This window comes from Ananas comosus, linkage group 1 (assembly GCF_001540865.1).
Source record: "Ananas comosus cultivar F153 linkage group 1, ASM154086v1, whole genome shotgun sequence".
Classification (NCBI taxonomy): Eukaryota; Viridiplantae; Streptophyta; class Magnoliopsida; order Poales; family Bromeliaceae; genus Ananas; species Ananas comosus.
The window spans coordinates 1,335,439-1,356,222 of record NC_033621.1 but is presented as its reverse complement, the minus strand read 5'-3'; the positions used below and the strand labels follow the sequence as shown (position 1 = coordinate 1,356,222).

Below are 20,784 nucleotides of genomic sequence, written 5' to 3'. Positions count from 1 at the left end.
TTGAGTTGAGACGAATTTTTTGTAGTTCAATGAAATGAGCATCTGTGGAGGTGGGAAATGGGAGGTGACTCCGGTGAATGATTGGTTGATATGCTGGTTGTTTATGGCCTATACTATTGTTTTGGGCCTACAAACACATGGGGTTGATCATGATTGGTTGATATGTTAGCAGGTATAGTAGCTGTCTCTTTGCAATATTTTTTTTTTTTGTCACATTGAGTCTTCGGAGCTCTTTGTAACAGAATATGGGTTAATTCGAAAAGGAGTGTTTTGCCTCTAATCTCTGGAGAGCTTATCATTCAAAGAGGGGGAGACAAATACGAGTTCTCAAAAAATGTTACATATTTCAATTGTAATTTTCTCAGTTGACAACAACCACCTAAAAGCCATGATACGTAATAAAATGTGTATAGAATCTACGCATAAAAACATCATCTCCAGGTGACAAACTACAGTACACAGAATAATCTGCTTAATGGTTACGGCAACTTCTATCATCTTAACACATACACGGTTACGGCAACATCTATCATCTTAACACATACACTTAAACGGCAAATTACATTTAAAATGGGAAAAAAAGACAGCACGAATAATATTCTCAAATAAATTCTTAAATAATATAAGGCATTTGACCTACGCTGTATTATTCAACAATTCTATCGTAACCTTGAGAAAAGAAAAGATGTATCAGTTTTCTTTTTCTTTTTCTTCGAGTGAAAATAAAAGAGTTATTATGTATCAGGTTAAAGTGCTTTGATAATTATTCAACTCCCCCCATACAGCTTCTTCGACAATCTGCCAAGATGTTGCAGTCCTCAATTCCTTCCATAAACTGAATATAGCTCCTAACACATTCTCCTCGTGTAAAATGCAGTAGCACCTATTAAGTAAACAGAAACACAGTAAAAAATGCCTCATAGACATTCAGCCATAGCAAATTACGTATCGAACTATTTTAAAAATAACTAGGCAAATAGAAATGTCGGCCGGAAAAAGAGGGTCAATAATCTTGCAAGAGATGCAAATCGACCTATTAGAAGACTAAAATGAATATAGAGTTCAAACGGGAAACAGAGTAAATTGAATTCAGAAAGTACATACGTGGCACGATATGATATCCTTTTGAATTTATTTTCCGCTGACCCACAATAGGGTGGTGTATGATCTGCTGCTCTTCTGGACAATGGAAGGTTGTAGCTTTCTAGAAACTTCTTAAGAAGAGACACATCTCCTCGGAAAACATCCAAGTACAGAGGAATCAAGTCATATAAAGGGTCTCCTGAAAAATTAAAAAATGAAAGAAATATGACAGATCTATGCTTCAGGAACCAACCGAGTAACAAAATATAAGAAGTCAGCTCACCGATAGATAGATCGCTGAAGTCAATAATATGAGTAGGAATCCATTTTCTTGGCCCTCCTTTTGTGATAAATTGATTTTCTCCACCGTTCCCAATTGAACCGCCCGTTAAAGCATCCTCATCAAAGCCATTCATAGGCAGACCAGGTTCCATGTGAATATTATCGTCCATAATGTCTGAATGTATCCAAGAAGGAGAATGACAGATTCTGTAAAGACCATCAACATCCTGATGGATTCAATCATATGTGAGCACATTAGTCCTTGGTTGAAGCGCACAAAAAGTGACAAGAGCGAGAGAATTACAGAATTACCTTCTCGAAATCGAGCAAAAGTGCTAAATCCTGTGGAAGATATTCCTCAGCTTTCTCAATTAAAAGTTCTGGAATGGGATCCCCCCTAAATATTGGTAGCACAAGCAAATAAGGCCTTCAACAACACCACGACAAGTCAAAAAACACATCAACGTCTAGTATAAGAGCACTTACCACTGAACTAGGCGGTTTCTGATGCTCTCTTTTCTCTCTTCTAGAATATCAATTACAGGCTTCCATTTAGGCGAAATTTTCAGACCAGTCAGATCACTGAATTTTTCTGTTGTCGATTTAATATGATCAACCTTCGACTCAGATGCATTTAACATCTGTGGTAGGGGCAAGAGATGAAGGTTTCGTAGTTGAACTCCCAGAAAAGAAGCTAGATGCAAGACATCATCCTTTGATAATGTGTTCCTTCTGCAAGAAAAGCAACATCAGCAGTTGTCATATTACCATGAGGGACCATGACCCTCCATTCATCAATAATTTTTCGAACAAAATATTCCCCCCACATCTTTTAAAATTATTTAAGTATTTGAAGATAGCCTTCAAGAAAAAGAAGAATATTTGTTTGAAGAAAGAACTTACATATGAGCAAAAATATCGCCCTTACATCTTTTGGTCACTAAATAAGGCCATATCCTTGTCTCTGAAACAGCTTCAGAACGTCTTAACTCAAATTGTTTCTTACTCCATACACCAAAAGAAAAGCAATCATCGCTGGAGGTTACCTTCTCAGGGAAACAGTTAGCAATCACTTCTGGTAAACCTTTTCCGTTCCATGGAACTGTTCTATAAACACCATTTTCGTGCACAATAAAGCCACTAGCAACAATATCTGGAACATGCTCCTTCAAAGGTGAGTTCACCTTGTAAAGTAGGTTGTAGAACTCAAGCTGCAAGTAAAAAAAAAAAAGCGCGGGGAGGGGGAACTCAATATATGACTGAAGAAAAGGTTGAACTATACGGAAACAATAGCAGGAAGTAACACCTCTGTGTCAAAACCATGGATAGTGGACTCCAACCCTCCTTCAACATATATTTTTATTACATAATTCGAAACAAGGAAAACCTGTAAAAACAAATAAAGCTAGTAAACTGTTCTAAGTTGGAACTACAAAAAATGGCTGGAACGATGCAGATTAATTATGTAATTAATAGTCATCAGCTAAACAAAGTAGAATGCATTAAGTGCCAACAATCTGGTAAATGATTATTCACATACTCAATACTGGATGTCTTGCATTAACCTAACAGTTCCTTTCTTGCGGCTCTAAACAAGCCTTAGCAATTAGCAGTCTAGAGTGATGCCACTTTGTGCAGAAGTTCATAAATTATAAACTCAAACCATATTATTCCCATTCATGTCAACAAAGACTTGAACATCAATAGTCTGTAAGATAACAATTTTGATGTGCAATCAGAAATTTCAAGCCCAAATGACTGGGTTCCAACAGAGGCTCTGTTACTTATCAATCACTTGTCTAGCCTGCAATTTTCATAAACTTTACTTGGCATCCCCATAATAACATGCACCAAAAAGTCAAAAAATTGTAATCATATGATATATAAGGAATTCCACCAGAAAAGAAATATAGTGATATTACTTACAGGATTGCTACCCGTGCCGACAGGAAGCTTCTCATCATCTAAGGGAGATGGCAACATATGACGCTGGCAAATCTCCACCAGGCATGCGTACCATTTGTCAGCATTTAAAGTTAGGCAAGCACCCTACACCAGCAACACCATCTTTAAGTACAATACACAAAGTTGTAACCAATGACCCTAAACATCTTACACACGAGCTAGTTTCATACGAAAGTGAAAGAACCACTAATCATGTGTTGAAAACTCAAGATTTAAAAAATTGCCACTGCACTTGCCTTCCATATTAACTGTCTCTCTGCTGGTTTAGCAATCCAAAGTCTGTGCAACCATTCCCTCATCTCTCTTTGCCCGATGTAATTGGTAGGGCTCCATAAGGAAACGTAGTGGTCCCTTTCTTCCTCCAAAAACCCAGATAAGAAATCTATATCATATGAAAATGTTTGATACTCCTCTTTAGCATACCCATTGCTACCATTTGTACATGGTTTGAGCTTTTTCTCTTTGTGGGTCGTTTCACAGTGGTTCAATTCCTCTATATCCATGGAATTATTGGGTTCAACATCTCTACTATCCTCATCCGGAATAGCCAGCAATCCAGCACGACAAACCCCTTTAACACGGTGCCCAGGTGCCATGTCGAGACATACAAATAAGAAATTTGATGGATTCACAAAGTTTTGAGTAACAGCTATTGATGTTTCCAGATTTAGAACACAATGCCACCAACCACTGGGAACAAAAATAGTCTCTCCAGGCAGTTGAGTGCATTCCAATGGCTTATCGTGGTCAGCAAGCTGAGGATAAATATCAAGCCACCACTGTGCACAACCAAGTAAATCGCATATAAGACATAAATGACAGAGTTACAACAGAAATCTTGAAAGGCCAATTATATATTACCTGCAATGATGTTGGGCTCTCTATGTTAACATCACCATCTTCTTCATTTACATGTACAGTAACACCTGCAGGTACTCTACCTGGAGGGTACAATGCCCATCTGCAAAGAATTCATAACTATTAGCAAAGTGACGTGCAGTTTGACCTATCAAGCGATAAATAGAATTAATAAAACACAAAAAACGTCTGTAAGGCTTGTAGCAAAGCCGTTACCTAGATCTTTATATAGGCACTATGGTAAATTATCAAAAGAGTACCACTTATTAGTCCTTAAATTTCTATGAATCATATTCTATTCTTTACGTTTTTTAAACTTATAGAGAATCACTCATCTAAAACCAAAAAAACTCAGTTTAAAGCCGTTTAAATTACTGAAACTGCACAAATGTCTAACACTAACCACCTAGTAGTTTAAACTAAAAAAAAAGGCACTAACCTTTTCCTCCCACAGAGAAGAGTATTCCATGCGCTGGTCAAACCAGGATCGACATGCCACGATGCACCAGACCTTTCTGGTCCGATGATGAGCCATCTAAATGGAGGCCGTTGATCATGATCAAGGATATCAAAGAAGTCCTCATGAAACAAATGAGGGACGCTATAGTCTTCCAATAAGGCAGGTGCAGACTCCCCAAACTGTAAAAACCATAAAGCCATTTAATTCTTTCAGTCAAGTTAGTATATTTAATTTTGAATAAGCTCTCAAAAATAGAAATAAAAACCTTGTCATCGAAAATATAAAGAGGATCTTCATCATGTTGAACTTCCATGTAGGAAACATAATCCTTAAATTTCATCCTTATCTTTTGAGGACTTCTTTGTGATATCCTGAATGCTACATCTCCATAACTCGGCAATAGTTGATCAATTGTCCAGTTAGTCCTTGCGGGCCAAGTTTCTGCCAACTCAGTAAGCAAAACCTGAAAGGAGGAAATGAATATTTTATTTTCATAAAGTTAACAGGAAAATTTCATTCAAAGTTCTAAGCTGACGGAAGATATATATGCAGATCAACAGGCAGCAGTCTCAAACTCAAAGAAAAAGTCAACCGCTATATGTACATATAGCAAATGCAGAGTCTAATAGGCAAAGAAAAACAAAAAGTTGAGGGAATTCCAGCATCAAAATAAATGCCTTGAAATATGACGCAAGTGCGAAAGTTTGAATGTTCATGAAAAGAATGGCATGAATAGATTTAAGGATCAGCTAAAAAAAAGAATCAATAAACTATGTTTACTCGGGTGAATAATTCAATCATTTCAGAACTTCAAAACAAGTATCTCAAAGCTTTACCGGTTTCTGGCCATCGTACTGAGCTTTAAACTCATCCAGGGAAAGGTCTTTAATTCTTTCGACAGTTCCACTGTCGAAAGAAAATGCACTCAGCGCTGTGAAACGCCTATACCATCTCCTATATAGAAATAAGGAGTTGAATCCTGCATAAATATAGCAGGATAAATATACAATGAATGCTAGAAATATGCTATCAAAAAGGTGTCCTATAAGCGAAAAATACCAGCAGTTTTTACCATCAAAATGCAATGTTTTGTGGTCAACTTCTTCATTTTCAGCACAGAGATTTAGCCTGGAAATTACAAATGCTTAATACAGAGACCAAACGTAGAAAAGCAACAAATTTCAACGAACCGACACAAAAATACACATCTTATTCACGAGTGTAGTTGTTTAAATACTTTTCACATACCTGCACAATGTTGTCTTCCTCCAAGAGCCTTTATACTCAATAAGTCCGCCAGTAGAAAGACACTTACTCATCCACAGTGGCTCTTCATTGCATAGAATGTACATAACACTGTACGCAAGTGAGCTTATAGTCAAATTACGCAATATGTTTAACAATCCACCTAAGTAACTTGTGACGAAAATATCATGCATGATAGATTTCTCGCACCTCCACTTGTGACGAAATATCATGCATGATAGATTACTCGCACCTCCACATACATATTCATTCTCCTTTCATTTAGATGGCCTCGAAATATTTGCAAAGAATTTGACTGACCTAGCCCGAACGTATAATATAGAGCAATTCTGTATCTATACGCAACGAGTTTGGAGAACGGCACAATAAATTGCATCAAATTTTCTTGAAATGAACTAGAATATATCATCATCTAGCTTCTCATTGTTCCACTTTGGCAAACTGTGAAAAATAATAATTATTATTATATGATACACAAATCATAGAATTCGATGGCTTTTGCTACTATAACCATCCCGACCACAATTTTGAATAGTATTCATTTCTCTTAAACAAGTATATGATTTAACAACGCATAACAAAATTAGAACGAATAAAAAACTAAAAGTCCACTTAATTCGAGAGAGAGAGATAGAGAGATAGAGACCTGCTAACACAAGCGAGGCGACCGAGGTCGGAGGGGGGGAGGAGGTCGAGAATGGCGCAGAGCACCTCGTCGGGGAGGACGCAGAGATCGCCTAGGGCATCGACCCTCCGATCCCTCGGCGGAGGAAGAGGCTCCATGGCGCGGCGACGATCGTAGCTAGGGTTTTGGGATCCGATCGCGCAGAGAGAGGGCGAAGGTGAAGGGGAAGGGGAGAGAGGGCTCGGGCTCCCGCGTGTTGTCGACGCGTTCGGGAAAACGCGGGGTGGATTGCGTTCGGAGGAAGAGCTTTTTAGTTTATAAATAATACGAAGAAACCGCTGGCAAAGCTCGCTTCTTAGAGGAAACAATGGGCCTCTATAGGCCCATTTAGGTTTTCTGGGCTGGACCCGGTCCGCAAATTAGAGCCTGATGATTACGAAGATTTTAGTTCAGCCCGAAACAAGGTGTTTTCTCGTGTCGGCCATGATGAATTTAGCTCCAGTGAAAAACACACTACCAAACTACTCCATAAAGATAGATTTTTTTAGTTCGGATAGTTTGGATAGCTTTTACAAATTAAATTGTTACAACATCCTTTACTTTGAACAGGTTAAACTGACTAGTGCTCAGCAAGATTGTTGACTCCAATCTTTTGAAATAGGTAGATGCAACTAATTTATTTAAACATTTAAACATGCAAATACACTGCTCAACGAATCTCGATTGTAACTAGGCCTGCTCCGACCTTTGCGACGCATCCCGCATGCTTCCATTATCATTGTAACATTTCGATCTCTGCCACAGGGTAACATGTTCAACCCAACCTGCTTAACCTAACAGTTATTAATTCTCATTGTTACTAAAACAGGCATTCTCATATTCACCATTCAACACTATCATCATATTGTCCCCTTACACACATTTTTCATTTTTCATCATACAAGTTGATACAACATTTCCCCTGCGAGCAAAAAGCCTATAATTCTCCCCAAAGAGAAACAGCAAAAGCACACTACTACAAAGTTTTAAAAGTAATAAAAAAAAAAAAAAAAAAAAAACAGAGCCCAGTGCATCCATCCATCCGTCCGTCCGTCCGTCCACCAGGTTATTGCATTAACAAACCCGTTTCACTGGACCTGGACGTGGATCACGTCGTCGCGCTCCTCCGCCGCGGCCTTCGGCACCGCGACCTTCAGCACGCCGTTCTTCATCTCCGCCTTAATCTCCGCCGTCTTGTACCCCTTCGACGGCAGCTCTATCCTCGTACTATACCTCTGCCGCCTCCGGCCGCCCCTCCCTGCTTCCCCTCCTTCGTCGCCACCGCCGCTGCCCTCTTCTTCCTTGCTCTCGCCCCTGATCACCAGCGTGTTCTCCTCCATCCACACCTTCACGTCCTCTCTGCCCAGCCCCGGCATCTCGATCGTCAGGTGCAGCGCCTTGTCGTCCTCCCACGCGTCCCACCCCAGCCGGATCGACGGCGACACCTCCAGCATCTGCTCCATCATGTTCATCATCTGGCTCAGGCTCGTCCCCACGTTGAACGGATCCCACACATCTTCTTACAATAATCAATCACCACAACAACAACAAGGACACAAATTCAACTTCAAAGTCGAAGGCATAAGATTCACGGAAACATTTTCAGTACAATAACATCTCCAAGAATTTTCAGTACGGACAAAAAAATCAGTACCTGAGAAGAAGGGACTCGGGAAGAGGTCGCCGCCGCGGCGGCGGACGGGGGCGGCGACATCCGATCGGCGGCGGTCGATGTCGAGGCTCCTCTCCTCACTAGGTTGATCCGTGGTGAAGGATCGAGCGGAAGCGGCGGCGGGGCGGAGGGCGGAGGCGCGGAGCTTCTCGACGAGCATGGAGATCACGGGAGCTCTCTTGGAGACGATCATCGAAGCCATATTTAGGAGACGAGAGAGTTGAGATCGATTGAGAATGGATTTTGAGTTTGAGTGGGAGATTTATATGACAGGGTTTTAGAGAGATGGTGTGGGTTGCGGGTGGTTTCTGTTAGTGGGGTAGGAGAAGGCGAGCGAGGAGTATAGAAGCTTCAAGACAATAGAAGCGCGCCGAAGAGCGTAGCGAAGTGTTGTAGGTGGAGGATGTGGCACGTGGGCCAGGAATTGGACGGCTACGTGTGCGCGCTTTGACCGTTTGATCTTCGTGATTCTGAACGCCGAGGTTTCGTTGTTGACCGTCTGATTTTATCATGCTTTACACGACACTTTGTATTTGCTACTGCGAGATCTTGTGAAGTTCTTTCTCATCAAAGGCAAAACCTGCAAATTATCGGTGCTTTTTCTACTTCATAGGAAAAAAAAAAAATTTGTTGAGAGAGAACTTCAACTATAAGGCAGCTAATGCTAATTCTGAATTTCTGATAGCTATGGTTACCGTCAAATTCATTCATTATTATCATGTTGGTAATTCAATATCATACATGATAGTGTTTCTGATAGTTCCATTTACTGAGGTTTGTATGTTAAAGTGTCTAGCATACTAAAAAAAAAAAATAGTTACAGCTCAGGAACTAGATTTCGCATCAGGTATAACATGTGCATTGAGAGAAGAGGCAACATAAAAAGCAACTGATAGCATAGAGTGAAATAGATATGAATGAGAAAATTCGAAATTAAACATATAAAAGGCTTAAGATTGATTGTGATGTCATACTACCTATTAAGTATACCACTCTTCAATGGCTAAAACTTTTGTAGGGAAAAAAGGGTTCAATATATTATCACGCAGTAACTGCATTCAGATTGAACAGCTAATGATCAATCAAAACTACGCAAACAGCCTTCTTAGCAACTTTATTCTCTTCTTAATAAATAAAACAAACACTGAGGTATGTGCATTCATACATACATACGTACAATTCAATCCTCACACAAATACACTTCCCAAGCACATATGAGCTCACATAATAACTTATACCAACATCACCCTCGAATGAATGAAACAAACGATAAGAAACCACCTAAACTTCTATTCCTCCCTATTAGAAAGACAGTGGGGGCAAGTTGTTGTCGAGAAGGTTGAGGCGGGGCGAGCGGATACGCCGCTTCCGGAGCCTCTCAGCAATGATGAAGGCAAGCTCGAGTGACTGGGACGCATTGAGGCGCGGGTCGCAGTGCGTGTGGTAGCGCGAGCTCAGGTCGTCGAAGGTCACAGTGCGGGAGCCTCCAATGCATTCTGTCACGTTCTGCCCCGTCATCTCGAGGTGGACGCCGCCCGGGTGGCTCCCTTCTTGCTCGTGCACATCGAAGAAAGCCCGTACCTCCGCCTGTTTCATATCCGGACATCATCAGTTATGACTGAAGCAAAGGCAACATGTTGTGCATATCTCACCAACATATTATGTAGTGGGGGTTTCATTTAGGATGAATTGTACAAGCAAACTTAATCTGGTTCTCATTTTGTAATTATTAAAAGCTTTGTAGTACCTTTCCTGGTAAATTGCTCTATCCAATTATATTTATTGTACCATGTAATTAGCACATAAACGACCTTAAACTTCTCATACGGCAATTACGAGGAACTTAAATGAAAAGAATATGAGTAGCAAATACAAGGGTTAGACCAGACAATGCCGATTGTAAATTCTCAAACGGGCAAGACTCGAGAGATGCGAGGCTATCAAGTCACTTCCCAGATCCAAATTCCATATCATACACAAGGATCGAGTTCCTAATCATATGTTCTGTAAATTCCCATTGAAAATTTTCTTGTTATTCTCCTTTCCATCTAAACATATCCCCACTTGGTTTATTACTTCGGTGCGTAGTAAATCCAAATAAATTTCACACCTACTGTACATCAGTCACAGAGAACAATAACCGAAGAAATTACCAGCTACCAATGTATCAACAGAAGATCACATATTCACATGACTCTTCCTGTTCACCAAGAGCCAAAGCTCTAATAATCCTCTAGCCTCAACTTTTCCATATTGGGGGCCATATTCTCTACGGCCACCATTTTGGAAGCTAGACAGACCGATGGCCCCATCAATTATTCTACCAATCCCCTGCGTGGTCTACACGGACTCCTTTGGTCTATTTGTTCCAGCAAAGACCGAGCAACTCCTAACAAACTGACGGGAAATCTATAGATGCTATCTTCTCAGAATCAACCCGTGTAGTTATTGCACTGTTGGACAGCACTAGACTAACAATGAAACCTTAAAATATTTTTTTCCTCTAGTTCGACAACCTAAACTTGGAGCTTTTACAGTTATGTAACAAGTAAATTTCTGCTTGAACTCATTGTAATTGTAACATGAAAGGTAAATAGCTAGTGAGAAATAATGTGATGAAAAGTACCAGGATGGAGTCGAAGGGGCGAGTCTTGAGACCGCAGGGAGCCTTGATGGTGTTGCCGTGCATCGGGTCACTAACCCAGGTGACAATCTGGCCCGCCCCGCGGACGGCCCGGATGAGGTGGGGCAGCTTCACTCTCATGTTCTCCGGCCCCATCCTCGTAATTATGGTGATCCTCCCCGGCTTGTTCTGCGGGTTCAGTATCTCGATCAACTTAACCAACTGCTTTGGGTCCATCTTATCACTCACCTGCATTTCATCAAACGCCAATCCAGCATTAGTTGGTTAATATACACACTAAATTATGTAGGAATTAACTGGGGTTTAGTAGTAAATGTTAATGGGGAGATGGGATGGGACCTTGATGCCTAGGGGGTTGGCAACACCGCGGAGAAACTCAACATGGGCGCCGTCGAGCTGGCGGGTGCGCTCACCGACCCAGAGGAAGTGGGCAGAGCAGTCGTAGAATAGGCCGGATGTGGAATCCTCACGGGTGAGGGCCTGCTCGTAGGGGAGAAGCAGGCACTCGTGCGAGGTCCAGAACTCAGTTGTCGTCATGATAGGATGGTCCACTGTCAGACCAGCTGCTGCCATGAACCCCAGCGCCTCGTCCACCCGGTGTGCCAGCTCACGGTACCTAAGACCATGTGTCATCTCAATCAGCACACGCATACAGCAAGATGGTCACTATCTTTCTTTTGCGCCTTTGTTTTTCAACACTTTGCTATGCAAGAATACAAGCATTTTGAAATAGAATCCCAATTTTTTTTCCCCCTTTTCGCAGTATTTAATTCCTTTTGTTTTAATTTGAGTTTCCCCTGTCAGTTTATGTGGGAATTTTGTTAAATCTTATAGTAATTCTATTAGAATTGGCGACTTTATCCATTGTTTAGCCGATGAAGCTGCGAGTTTTGTCAACAGTTAATGGTTGACAGCTAAAGTCCTGCTTGATTGTAGAGAATTCTTCATTTGTTTGATAAAAATAATATAAATCAAAATAAACAAAACATAAGCCTCAATCATAAAATTTAGAAGGGGTCTACACGAAAGCAGCCTATAGTTGAGGTAATACTACATGTTCACCTTTTTATGTTTTTTTAGATATCCTATAACATGAAAGGTCAATGTCCATTTCTTCTTCCCAATGTTCAGGAATTAGGTGAAGATACACTACAATATGCAGAGGAAATTTCTTATTTGATCAGCACAAATACGGAAATATCTTATTTATGCTGAAACATCAGATACAATACAGTTGTTGTTAACAATGAGATACGGTCAGTTTAATTATTCTAAAAACAAATGTTTTCTTAATTGCTTGGTTGTTCCAACTTACTACTGAGTCTTTTTTTTTTAATTCATTTTTTAAATTTCCGCTAGTCCTGTTACTGTGATAGAATAGTAGCCTGTAAGATAAGCGAGCAACAACTCTTCCATGTTACCAGGTAATGCTTACAGCTAATAACCTAAAACATACCTCCCAACCTTTCTATAAAAAATAATAATAAAAAAAAAACTTAGATAGCTCATTTTTTAACACTCTTTCTTATAAATTTTCTACTTGTGTTACTCCCGTTTATTACCACAGTAATTTAGATATTAGATCAATTCCACCACTTTGCAGGCAAAATACTTTAAACTAATAGTTGAATAAAAATTAAAAATTTTCTCTTATATTTCTCCAAGCTCTCACTCATATCATCAGAATTTAAAATTTATTAATTTTATGCCAATTCCTGCTTAAAAAGAAAAAGAATAAGCCATACAAACATAGTTACTAGGGAAGAAAGGGAACTATTCTACTTTAGAAGAAGGAAGTTAAGTTCTAACTAACTACACGAGAAGTTGTCAAAATTAAAAAGTACAGCAGCGGCATTGCAATCAATATTAATGGTAGTTATAAGGAAACGCTAGATCATGATCCTCACCTGTCTCCTTGCTCGCTGTGCTCGGTGAAATCGAGGTTCCACTGCGTCACGCGCTGCATCGCTGCGTACCCTCCGGTCGCAAACGCCCGGAGGAGGTTGAGCGTCGCCGCCGATTGGCAATACGCCCGGATCATCCTCTGCGGATCGGGAACCCTCGATTTCTCATCGAATGCGTCCCCATTCACGTTGTCCCCTCTGTAGCTCGGCAGCTTCACACCGTTCCTCTCCTCGAAGGGATCCGACCTCGGCTTTGCGAATTGCCCAGCCATCCGCCCCACCTGCGCCAGATCCGACGGTCGGGATCTTAGATTGAGGGCTCAATGGCGGCTTGGATCTGAGGGTTTCGAGATCGGGATTAGGTTTAGAGTTTCCGTACCTTGACGATGGGCATCTGGCCCCCGAACATGAGGACCACGCTCATCTGTAGGAGGACGCGGAAGGTGTCCCGGATGTTGTTGGCGTTGAACTCCTTGAAGCTCTCGGCGCAGTCCCCGCCCTGGAGGAGGAACGCCTTTCCCATGGCGGCGTCGGCAAGGAGCCCCTCGAGGTGGCGCGCCTCGCCCGCGAAAACGATCGGGGGGAAGCTCTCGATCGTGCGGAGCACCGACTCGAGATCCTTCTTGTCGGGGTACTCGGGGAGCTGCAGCGCCTTCTTCGCCCTCCAACTATCCACCGTCCACCTCCCCGGCGCCGGGGCCGGGGCCGGCGCCGGAGACGACGACTCCTTCGGTTTGTCGGCGACCACGGGATTCTTCGCCGGCTCTGCCGCGTGGACGGCGGAGATCGGGCGGATCCCGGCTGCGGCGGAGGGCCGCGGCTTGACGGGGAGGAAGGACGGTGAATGAACGGCGCCGCCGCTCGAGGCGGCGGAGGAGAGATGGTGGGGGTGGACGGAGAGGGAGGAGGAACTGCTCGCGAGCGCCATTTCCCCTTCTCTCTCTAGTTTTTCTAGGGTTTTGGAGTATAGAAGGGTTCGAGAGAGACGACGAGGGGTATAAGAGGTGGCTCGTCCCTGAGAAAGAATCGAGAGGAGAAGGGGAAGGGTATTTATAGAGAGGGAAAAAGGAAACCGCGAGAGTTTCAGAAATACATCAAATTTTAGGGGTATATAAGTAAAATCGTAAATCAAGATTTAGTTGCTTTAATATGCGCGAAGCTAAGCAAGAGTCTAATTCAACCGGAGCCGAGTCAGAGTTCAGTTAGCGCCGGCGCGAAGCCGAGCCTCGAGCGAGGTTCGCGCGATTTAAAAATTGAGGGTAGCAGCACGTGCGGCGCACGTGCTCCCCGGGCAAGAGCTGGACGAGGTAGCTTTTTGTATGGACCATGTTCACCATTTCATCCCGTGGTCCGACTAATAATTTAACTTCCAAATGATTAATTCTAAAAATTAGGGATTCAATTTCACCGTATCGTGAGTGAGCGATTTTGAAAACTAAAAAAATAATATCAAAATTAATCAGAGATAGTTAAAACATAACTATAATCAATATAAATAAATAAAATTTTATTGTAGTTTCTATATAGTCTATTTCGTTAAAATTATTAAAAATTTAAATAGTTGAAATCTAATTGAAATAAAATGAAAGGCTTGAACCCAACAGTATCACCAGATTTTTTTTTTTTTTTTAAGGTTATGGAACAGATGTGGTTCATGGATGACGTGGTGGACACTGTCCAATAAATGAGTTCTCGTGAAAAATGGGGGATTGAACGGGTCGACCCACGTGTTCCTACCTGGAGCATTCTCTTTGGTTGGTTGGTTTAAAATGGTTCATTATTTTATTTCACTAAATCACGGCCGTTGAATTTTTTTATCTGACCATCTGGTGTGACACACGAGAGAAAATTGTTAAAAATAAATAAATAATAATAATAATAGTAAAAATTGTTAGGCCTATTATTTGGTCATTGGTGTTAGTAATTATGGTGGTTCAAAATGAACCTGGACCTTAGTCACATGATTCCTTCAATAATGCAAGTACTTTAAAATGGAAAATATACAACAGAAGAACACCACACATGTAGTGGGGTTAAGTTAAATGCCCCATTCTTTAGGCCTACTACTCAATTCCACTACTTGAATTCAGATAATAAATATTTGGTGATAAGAGACCAGTCAAAATTATTCTCTGAAAAAGACTGGTAAGATCATCTGTCAAATTTTTTAACCTTAAATGAATGAGTCTTTCGACTAAATTCAGTGAATCTAATATGTTCACGATTAAAAAATTACTTTGATAGTATTATTTTTTAAATCAAAAGTATTGTAGATGTTATCCACCAACTACAACTCGAAAAGTTTTAAATTATCTTAATCTATCTACATTGAAATGAGCTAGTTTTTTGGACAATTAACTTAGTCAAAATTCACGCTTGAAAGATGACACGAACAACTCATAATAAGAGCTAAATCACACTGAAAGGTCGATCCAAACAGTTCATAGAATGACAATTCGTTCACGTGACACAATAAAACAAAGAAAAAAACTATAGCACCATTTACATTCTGTACAACTTATTAATGAGTTGAAGCAATTATCATTCAAAAATAATTGTACCTGTGCTGATGCCTTTCATTTTCACACCTCGACCCAAAAAAGAATCAAGCGGTCCCTTGTGTTAGCACAATAATTGAGTATATGTGAGAATTTGTAATGGGGGATTGTGCTTGTAACTTGACCAAATTTATTGTTGATTGATATGGAGGTGCATTAAATCTGATCATTATTTGTAAAGTATATTTGACCAAATTTAATAAATTTTGATTTGTATATAGTCAAAATAATTGTGTCACTGGATTAATTATTTACATGAGCTGCATTTTGGTAAACAGAATATTAAATTTAGAGTTTGGAGTAACTCGGGTTGCAACCTATCAATCTCTCTCAAGTACTAATCATGATCTAAGAAAATTAGTAAATATTGCCCTTATTGGGCCAAATTAGATGTTAAGTTAGGTAACAACCAATGAAAAAATCATCTTGTTAAATATGATTTCATAAGATTAATGTAGATTACTAACCTCTAAAATAAATTAGCTACTGTCATCATTACAAATTAAATAAATTATTATAGTTAAAAAAAAAAACAATTTGGCGGAACCAAGCATGGAACTCATCCTAAGAACCCCATAAATAATTATTTACATATATACCAACCATCTGAGCAAGTGGCAAAGGGCTTAGTGGTTGGTACCCAAGATTCAAGTTCGAATCCTAGCTGATTCACATTTCCAGCTAAATTTATTTCTAAATTAAATAAACAAAGCGCTACCTATATATAAACATAAATATTTCCATGAAGTTGGTTACTAAGCTTCTCTTTGATATTGCAAAGAGATTATATTACCTGCAGTAAAAGGTTATGATGGAAAAATATTTTACTTATTTTTGTATAAAACATTGCCTTCCAACATATTGCAAAAGGTGGATTACTACATATTTTATACGATGCGACTTAAAAACGTAAAAATATATTTTTATCCTAACTTTATTTCATTTATCAGCATTAAATAGGCATTAATGCCAAACGAATTCTAAATCATAATTAGTTAGATTATTCATTCATTAGAGAGATTAAAGATCTTATACCATGGGACTGTTTGAATTGCGACCACAGACATTAAAATACCACATCAACAAACTTTGGTGCATACATTAGAAGGTTAAACAAAACTTGAAAATTAAGAAAACAACAATTCAAATATAATAATTTGATTATTATCACTATTTCTTTACCATGGACTCAGCACTATTTTGTGGCGTATATATAGTGTTAGCCTATAATATTCATAAATAAATAACATTAGCATTTCAGTAAAAATTTGAATATTTGTAATATGTAACGCATTCTGTGAAAAGTCAAGCCGAGCCGAGCTGAGCCGAGCCGAGCCGAGCCGTATCGAGAGAGATAATGGCTTGACCACATCAGGGAATGGACCGGATTGTCGCGTCTTCAATTCGCGGCTCCATACACCGGGACTCAATTCACGGTACCTAACTTCGGACTAAACACCCGATCCTGCTACGGCACCCCAAACACCGTACACGCGTTCCTAACCAACCAAAAAGTGTGGAGTGAAAATCCACAACTGCAGTCAAAGGAAAATATTTTATTAAATGTTGAATATATATAACATTTTAATATTATTCTCTCACAATTTAAGTTTTAAAAATAAATAATTAAGATGAGTATATGGAGATTGAAACAAAAAAAAAGGGTTAATTTCAACAGATCCATGCAAATATAGTGAATGATAAATATACTTATGTAAAGTTCAACTTTCATGTGTTGTTTCTATAAAAATTCTAATATTTTCAAATATAGAGAATTATTTATATTTTTAATTTTATTATCAGAAATATGTCCTTTTAAAAGCCATAATAGTCTAATATAAAAAGAAAAAACTAAAAATATAAAAAAACTAATCAGGATAAAATATTTAACTTATGGTTAATTAAAATTTTTTAAAGAATTCTAGCAGTAGGAATATATTTGAAAATATTAAAACTTTTGCAGAAACAATATATAAAAGATAAACTTTGTAGAGAAGATAATTGTCATTTACTATATTTGTAAGGATTTGTACGAAATTAACCCAAAAAAATATATGGAGTGGAGATTCAAATTGTTACGTGCCACGTCATGAAGCAAACCGTGCACGCTGTTTGGAAGCAAGGAGCTGTTTTTGCTGACGTGGTGTTCTGTTCAACTACCTCAACCAGTGAGCAAGCCACACGTGTTGCGGTTGTTAACAACGTTTTCATCTCACACGTGCCACAACCCCTCCCATGCGACCGTGCGAGTTTACGACGACCCATGGCATATTCCCCGCATCAGTTTGCCACGATTCCCACGTGCTACATGGCCCCATTAAAATTAAAAGGTACATACAATTATATGGAGACCCCTCAACTATAGTGTTTTTTGAAATCGACCCCTTGACTTTTTATTTGTTTTATTGCGAGCTAGCCTCTCAATTTTTATTTTTTTAATTTAAATTTTACAGTTAGTTATGTTAAAATTTTAGGCAAATTTAATGATTCTCAGTCTAGTTTTTACTCTTACTTGCTAAAAAATAATTAAAATTTATTTAACTCTATAAATTTGATAATAGTTGGACTAAAATTACTCAACTTTACAAAACAAAAGTTAGAAAAGTTAGAAGGATTTTAATTAAAAACAAAAGAGTCGAGGGACCAATATCAAACTCACATATTATTGAGAAGGTTTCTATACATTTTTGCCCGAAGCGTATTAACTAAAAATAAAAGGAAAATACATAACACTAACGTTTGAGAATACCCGGAGCCTTTTTTTTTTCTCCTCAAAGAAACAGTTTAATTATAAAAAGATAAACAATTATTGTACGGCCCCATAACTGCGTGACACACGATGAATTATTAACGCAATAATTAATTTGATGGGTTTTTTCTGTAATGAAATTATACCACAAAAGAATCAAAGATTATAATCATTTCGATCGTCCTACCTGTACAAAGATTCTGATTCATAAATTATAAAATGACATTATTAACGACGTGTATTTGATGATCCCATGTGTTAAACTTTGAAGAACATAAAAAAAAAGAAAAATTATATCTATAATATTATAATAGTACTAACCTGTATTACTTAAGCTTTTGAATATAAATTGATTGATATATATGAAGTGCAAACCTTTTAACATGACATTTAGTTTAATTCACACCTCTCTTTTTTTGAGAGAGATAGGTAGCACGCTACCCGCTTCGTTTATTTTATTTAAAAATAAACTTAGCTAGAAATATGAATCAACGAGGATTCGAATTTGGAACTTCGGGTACCAACCACCAAGCCGTTTTACCACTTGCTCTAGGGACGATCGGTAATTCACATTTTTTTTATTTTCGATTTTGGATATTTGGATTCATGTAAAGTAGTAAGAGGGGCGAATTCGTAGAATTTTGTTTGATCGTAATACGAGATCTATAGTTTCAAACCAGATACCATATATATGTAGACTAAGTTAGATTGGTATTAGTTGATTTTGACCTCAAGATCTTTGCCTATCAAAAAAGAAAAAAAGAAAAAAATTGTAGCAGCTAATTTTGGATTCTAACCTGAATATATATAAAATGTACATGAAAGCTACTAACCACTAAAAATTTTGGAATTTTGCAGGTTGTCATGTTTGACAAAATGTACATGCTTATAATACTTTTGTACAAAAGTTAATAATGGACTTGTATTTCCGACCGTACCTATTATAGTCGGCTAAGAATTAGATCCGACCGTACCTATTATAGTCGGCTAAGAATTAGATAGCTGATACGAAAAGTTTCAAATTTGAAGTTTAGTTGTTTCATATTTTAACTATGTTCATTTGTAAAAAAAATAAATAAATAATGAAGCATATAGTTTAAATTTTTTTTCTCTTTTTCTGAAAAACTAAAAGGGGTGGCTCGATCGTGTATTGTATGAAAAGTTGGTCAATTAATCAAATTAGTGAACCATTTTTTTCCATTTGGTGTATAAATCAAAATAGCCCCTAAATCATTTTGTATATCCTAAATTAATTCGTCAAATAAAATTTAATTTTAAATCTTAAAAGGCCCAAAATTTACAATGGGGTGGTGGCGCAGTTGGCTAGCGCGTAGGTCTCATAGCAAAAGAGTTATCCTGAAATACATAAAAATATTTCTAATTTATATATATATAGTATGTTGGTATATAAAAAATGATATTAAAATAAGTCTAATATGAAAAGACTTTACGGAATGTGATAGATTCTGTTAGTAATTTATATATCGCTATGAAGTTGTGATGTTGTGATTAGTTGCATTAACTGTGTTGAATTATTGATTAAATCATTTTGACCTATTTTTTAGTTATTATTGTGCTTTTATAAGTTTATAGAAGAAGGTGAGCGTTGGAAGAAAACCATTGAAGGGTAAATAAAAAAAATATTTAATATTTTAAAATCAAATAACAAAATTAGGTAGCAATTGAAGGATATATTTGAATAGGCAAAATAATAATTTCACAAAAATAATGACTATTCATAAATATATTTGAAAAAACTTAAAGCATTAAAAGGGTATTTTCACATTAACCTTCTAAGCGGGGCAAATAAAAAAGTCTCAAACTTTTTTGGGATATATAAGCAATTACCTCTAAAATAAAATAACAATATAAAAAATTAAGATAAAAAATAATAATAAAACACTATATTTAAGGAATGATAGTATATCTTTTAAGATATATAGATTGTAATATATTTTAGCAATATATAAATAGGTGCAGTGTAGAAAAGCAATTATACACTCAGTTCATGGATAGATGCGGTACAAAAAAACAATTATGCACCCTATTTATTCATGGAGCATTATTAAGGTTTTAAAGAGGAAAAAAAAAAAGAATGGTGAGAGTAGAAAATTACACGTGAAAAGGTTGTTAATTTTTTTGAGAAAAGTGAAAAGGTTGTTAATTAGTGTAAATTTAGGAAGATAGGGACCGATATGTTACATAGTTTTAAAATATTAAATAATTGCAGGGTGGAAGAGAAGTTAGTTAATATACTTTGGAAATATTAGAAGGGTGTGGATATATTATATTATTTTTAAAATTAAGAGGATAAAATTGAAAGTCAATTGACAGACACATTTCTTTTTAAAAAAAAGTTTAAACTCATGCTGTTAATAATATTAATAGTATATTCTTTTTAAAATTTTGAAACTCATGCTTTTAATAATAGCATAGATATATAGATAAATAGATATATAGATATATTTATATCTCATATTATATAGATATATTTATATCTCATATTACATAAGATATATTTATCTCTCCTAACTCATGCTTTTAATAATAGTATAGGATATGTAGATATGTAGGTATGTAGGTATGTAGGTATGTAGGTATGCAGATATGTAGGTATCTACATGTAGTCTACATATCTACATATCTACATGTAGTCTACATATCTACATATCGACATAT

At 37.8% G+C, this 20,784-nt stretch overlaps 3 protein-coding genes across 8 annotated transcripts; all 3 read right to left on the bottom strand.

Moving 5' to 3' along the window:
* On the bottom strand, positions 443 to 6,828 carry LOC109713302 (F-box protein At1g78280). 5 transcript variants are annotated; one of them, XM_020237332.1, is made up of 17 exons: positions 6,561 to 6,637; positions 6,215 to 6,355; positions 5,897 to 6,004; positions 5,721 to 5,776; positions 5,485 to 5,627; positions 4,914 to 5,111; positions 4,628 to 4,827; positions 4,192 to 4,291; positions 3,567 to 4,109; positions 3,292 to 3,414; positions 2,672 to 2,752; positions 2,269 to 2,576; positions 1,852 to 2,097; positions 1,678 to 1,762; positions 1,367 to 1,592; positions 1,105 to 1,282; positions 443 to 883 (listed from the first exon to the last, which is right to left on the bottom strand). In XM_020237332.1, exons 3-17 carry the CDS (start codon positions 5,998 to 6,000, stop codon positions 742 to 744), a joined length of 2,733 nt encoding a protein of 910 aa, XP_020092921.1. In that variant the 5' UTR covers positions 6,001 to 6,004; positions 6,215 to 6,355; positions 6,561 to 6,637; the 3' UTR covers positions 443 to 741. The 5 variants fall into 5 exon arrangements, with proteins under 5 accessions (XP_020092921.1, XP_020092897.1, XP_020092912.1 ...); XM_020237308.1 differs by lacking the exon at positions 6,215 to 6,355 and having other exon boundaries at positions 6,561 to 6,828; XM_020237323.1 differs by lacking the exons at positions 6,215 to 6,355; positions 6,561 to 6,637 and adding an exon at positions 6,104 to 6,141.
* On the bottom strand, positions 7,365 to 8,620 carry LOC109713344 (23.6 kDa heat shock protein, mitochondrial-like). 2 transcript variants are annotated; one of them, XM_020237377.1, is made up of 2 exons: positions 8,233 to 8,620; positions 7,365 to 8,097 (listed from the first exon to the last, which is right to left on the bottom strand). In XM_020237377.1, exons 1-2 carry the CDS (start codon positions 8,450 to 8,452, stop codon positions 7,667 to 7,669), a joined length of 651 nt encoding a protein of 216 aa, XP_020092966.1. In that variant the 5' UTR covers positions 8,453 to 8,620; the 3' UTR covers positions 7,365 to 7,666. The 2 variants fall into 2 exon arrangements, with proteins under 2 accessions (XP_020092966.1, XP_020092974.1); XM_020237385.1 differs by having other exon boundaries at positions 7,365 to 8,094; positions 8,233 to 8,616.
* On the bottom strand, positions 9,326 to 13,827 carry LOC109713325 (phospho-2-dehydro-3-deoxyheptonate aldolase 2, chloroplastic-like). The gene is made up of 5 exons (XM_020237353.1): positions 13,178 to 13,827; positions 12,802 to 13,079; positions 11,234 to 11,510; positions 10,877 to 11,122; positions 9,326 to 9,837 (listed from the first exon to the last, which is right to left on the bottom strand). The coding sequence occupies exons 1-5, from the start codon at positions 13,724 to 13,726 to the stop codon at positions 9,553 to 9,555; spliced, it is 1,635 nt and encodes a 544-aa protein (XP_020092942.1). The 5' UTR covers positions 13,727 to 13,827; the 3' UTR covers positions 9,326 to 9,552.

Bases quoted from the DNA above. Each gene is read 5' to 3' on its own strand.
- LOC109713344 (XM_020237377.1), bottom strand. From the start codon at position 8,452: ATGGCTTCGATGATCGTCTCCAAGAGAGCTCCCGTGATCTCCATGCTC. The intron at 8,098-8,232 runs GTACTGATTTTT...GATTATTGTAAG, and splicing joins CCCGAGTCCCTTCTTCTCAG to AAGATGTGTGGGATCCGTTC.
- LOC109713325 (XM_020237353.1), bottom strand. From the start codon at position 13,726: ATGGCGCTCGCGAGCAGTTCCTCCTCCCTCTCCGTCCACCCCCACCAT. The intron at 11,123-11,233 runs GTCCCATCCCAT...GATGAAATGCAG, and splicing joins CCAACCCCCTAGGCATCAAG to GTGAGTGATAAGATGGACCC. The intron at 9,838-10,876 runs GTACTTTTCATC...GATATGAAACAG, and splicing joins GCCCCTTCGACTCCATCCTG to GCGGAGGTACGGGCTTTCTT.
- LOC109713302 (XM_020237308.1), bottom strand. From the start codon at position 6,697: ATGGAGCCTCTTCCTCCGCCGAGGGATCGGAGGGTCGATGCCCTAGGC. The intron at 3,415-3,566 runs GCAAGTGCAGTG...TTGCTGGTGTAG, and splicing joins AGAGACAGTTAATATGGAAG to GGTGCTTGCCTAACTTTAAA. The intron at 2,098-2,268 runs GTAAGTTCTTTC...CTTTTCTTGCAG, and splicing joins GGCGATATTTTTGCTCATAT to AAGGAACACATTATCAAAGG.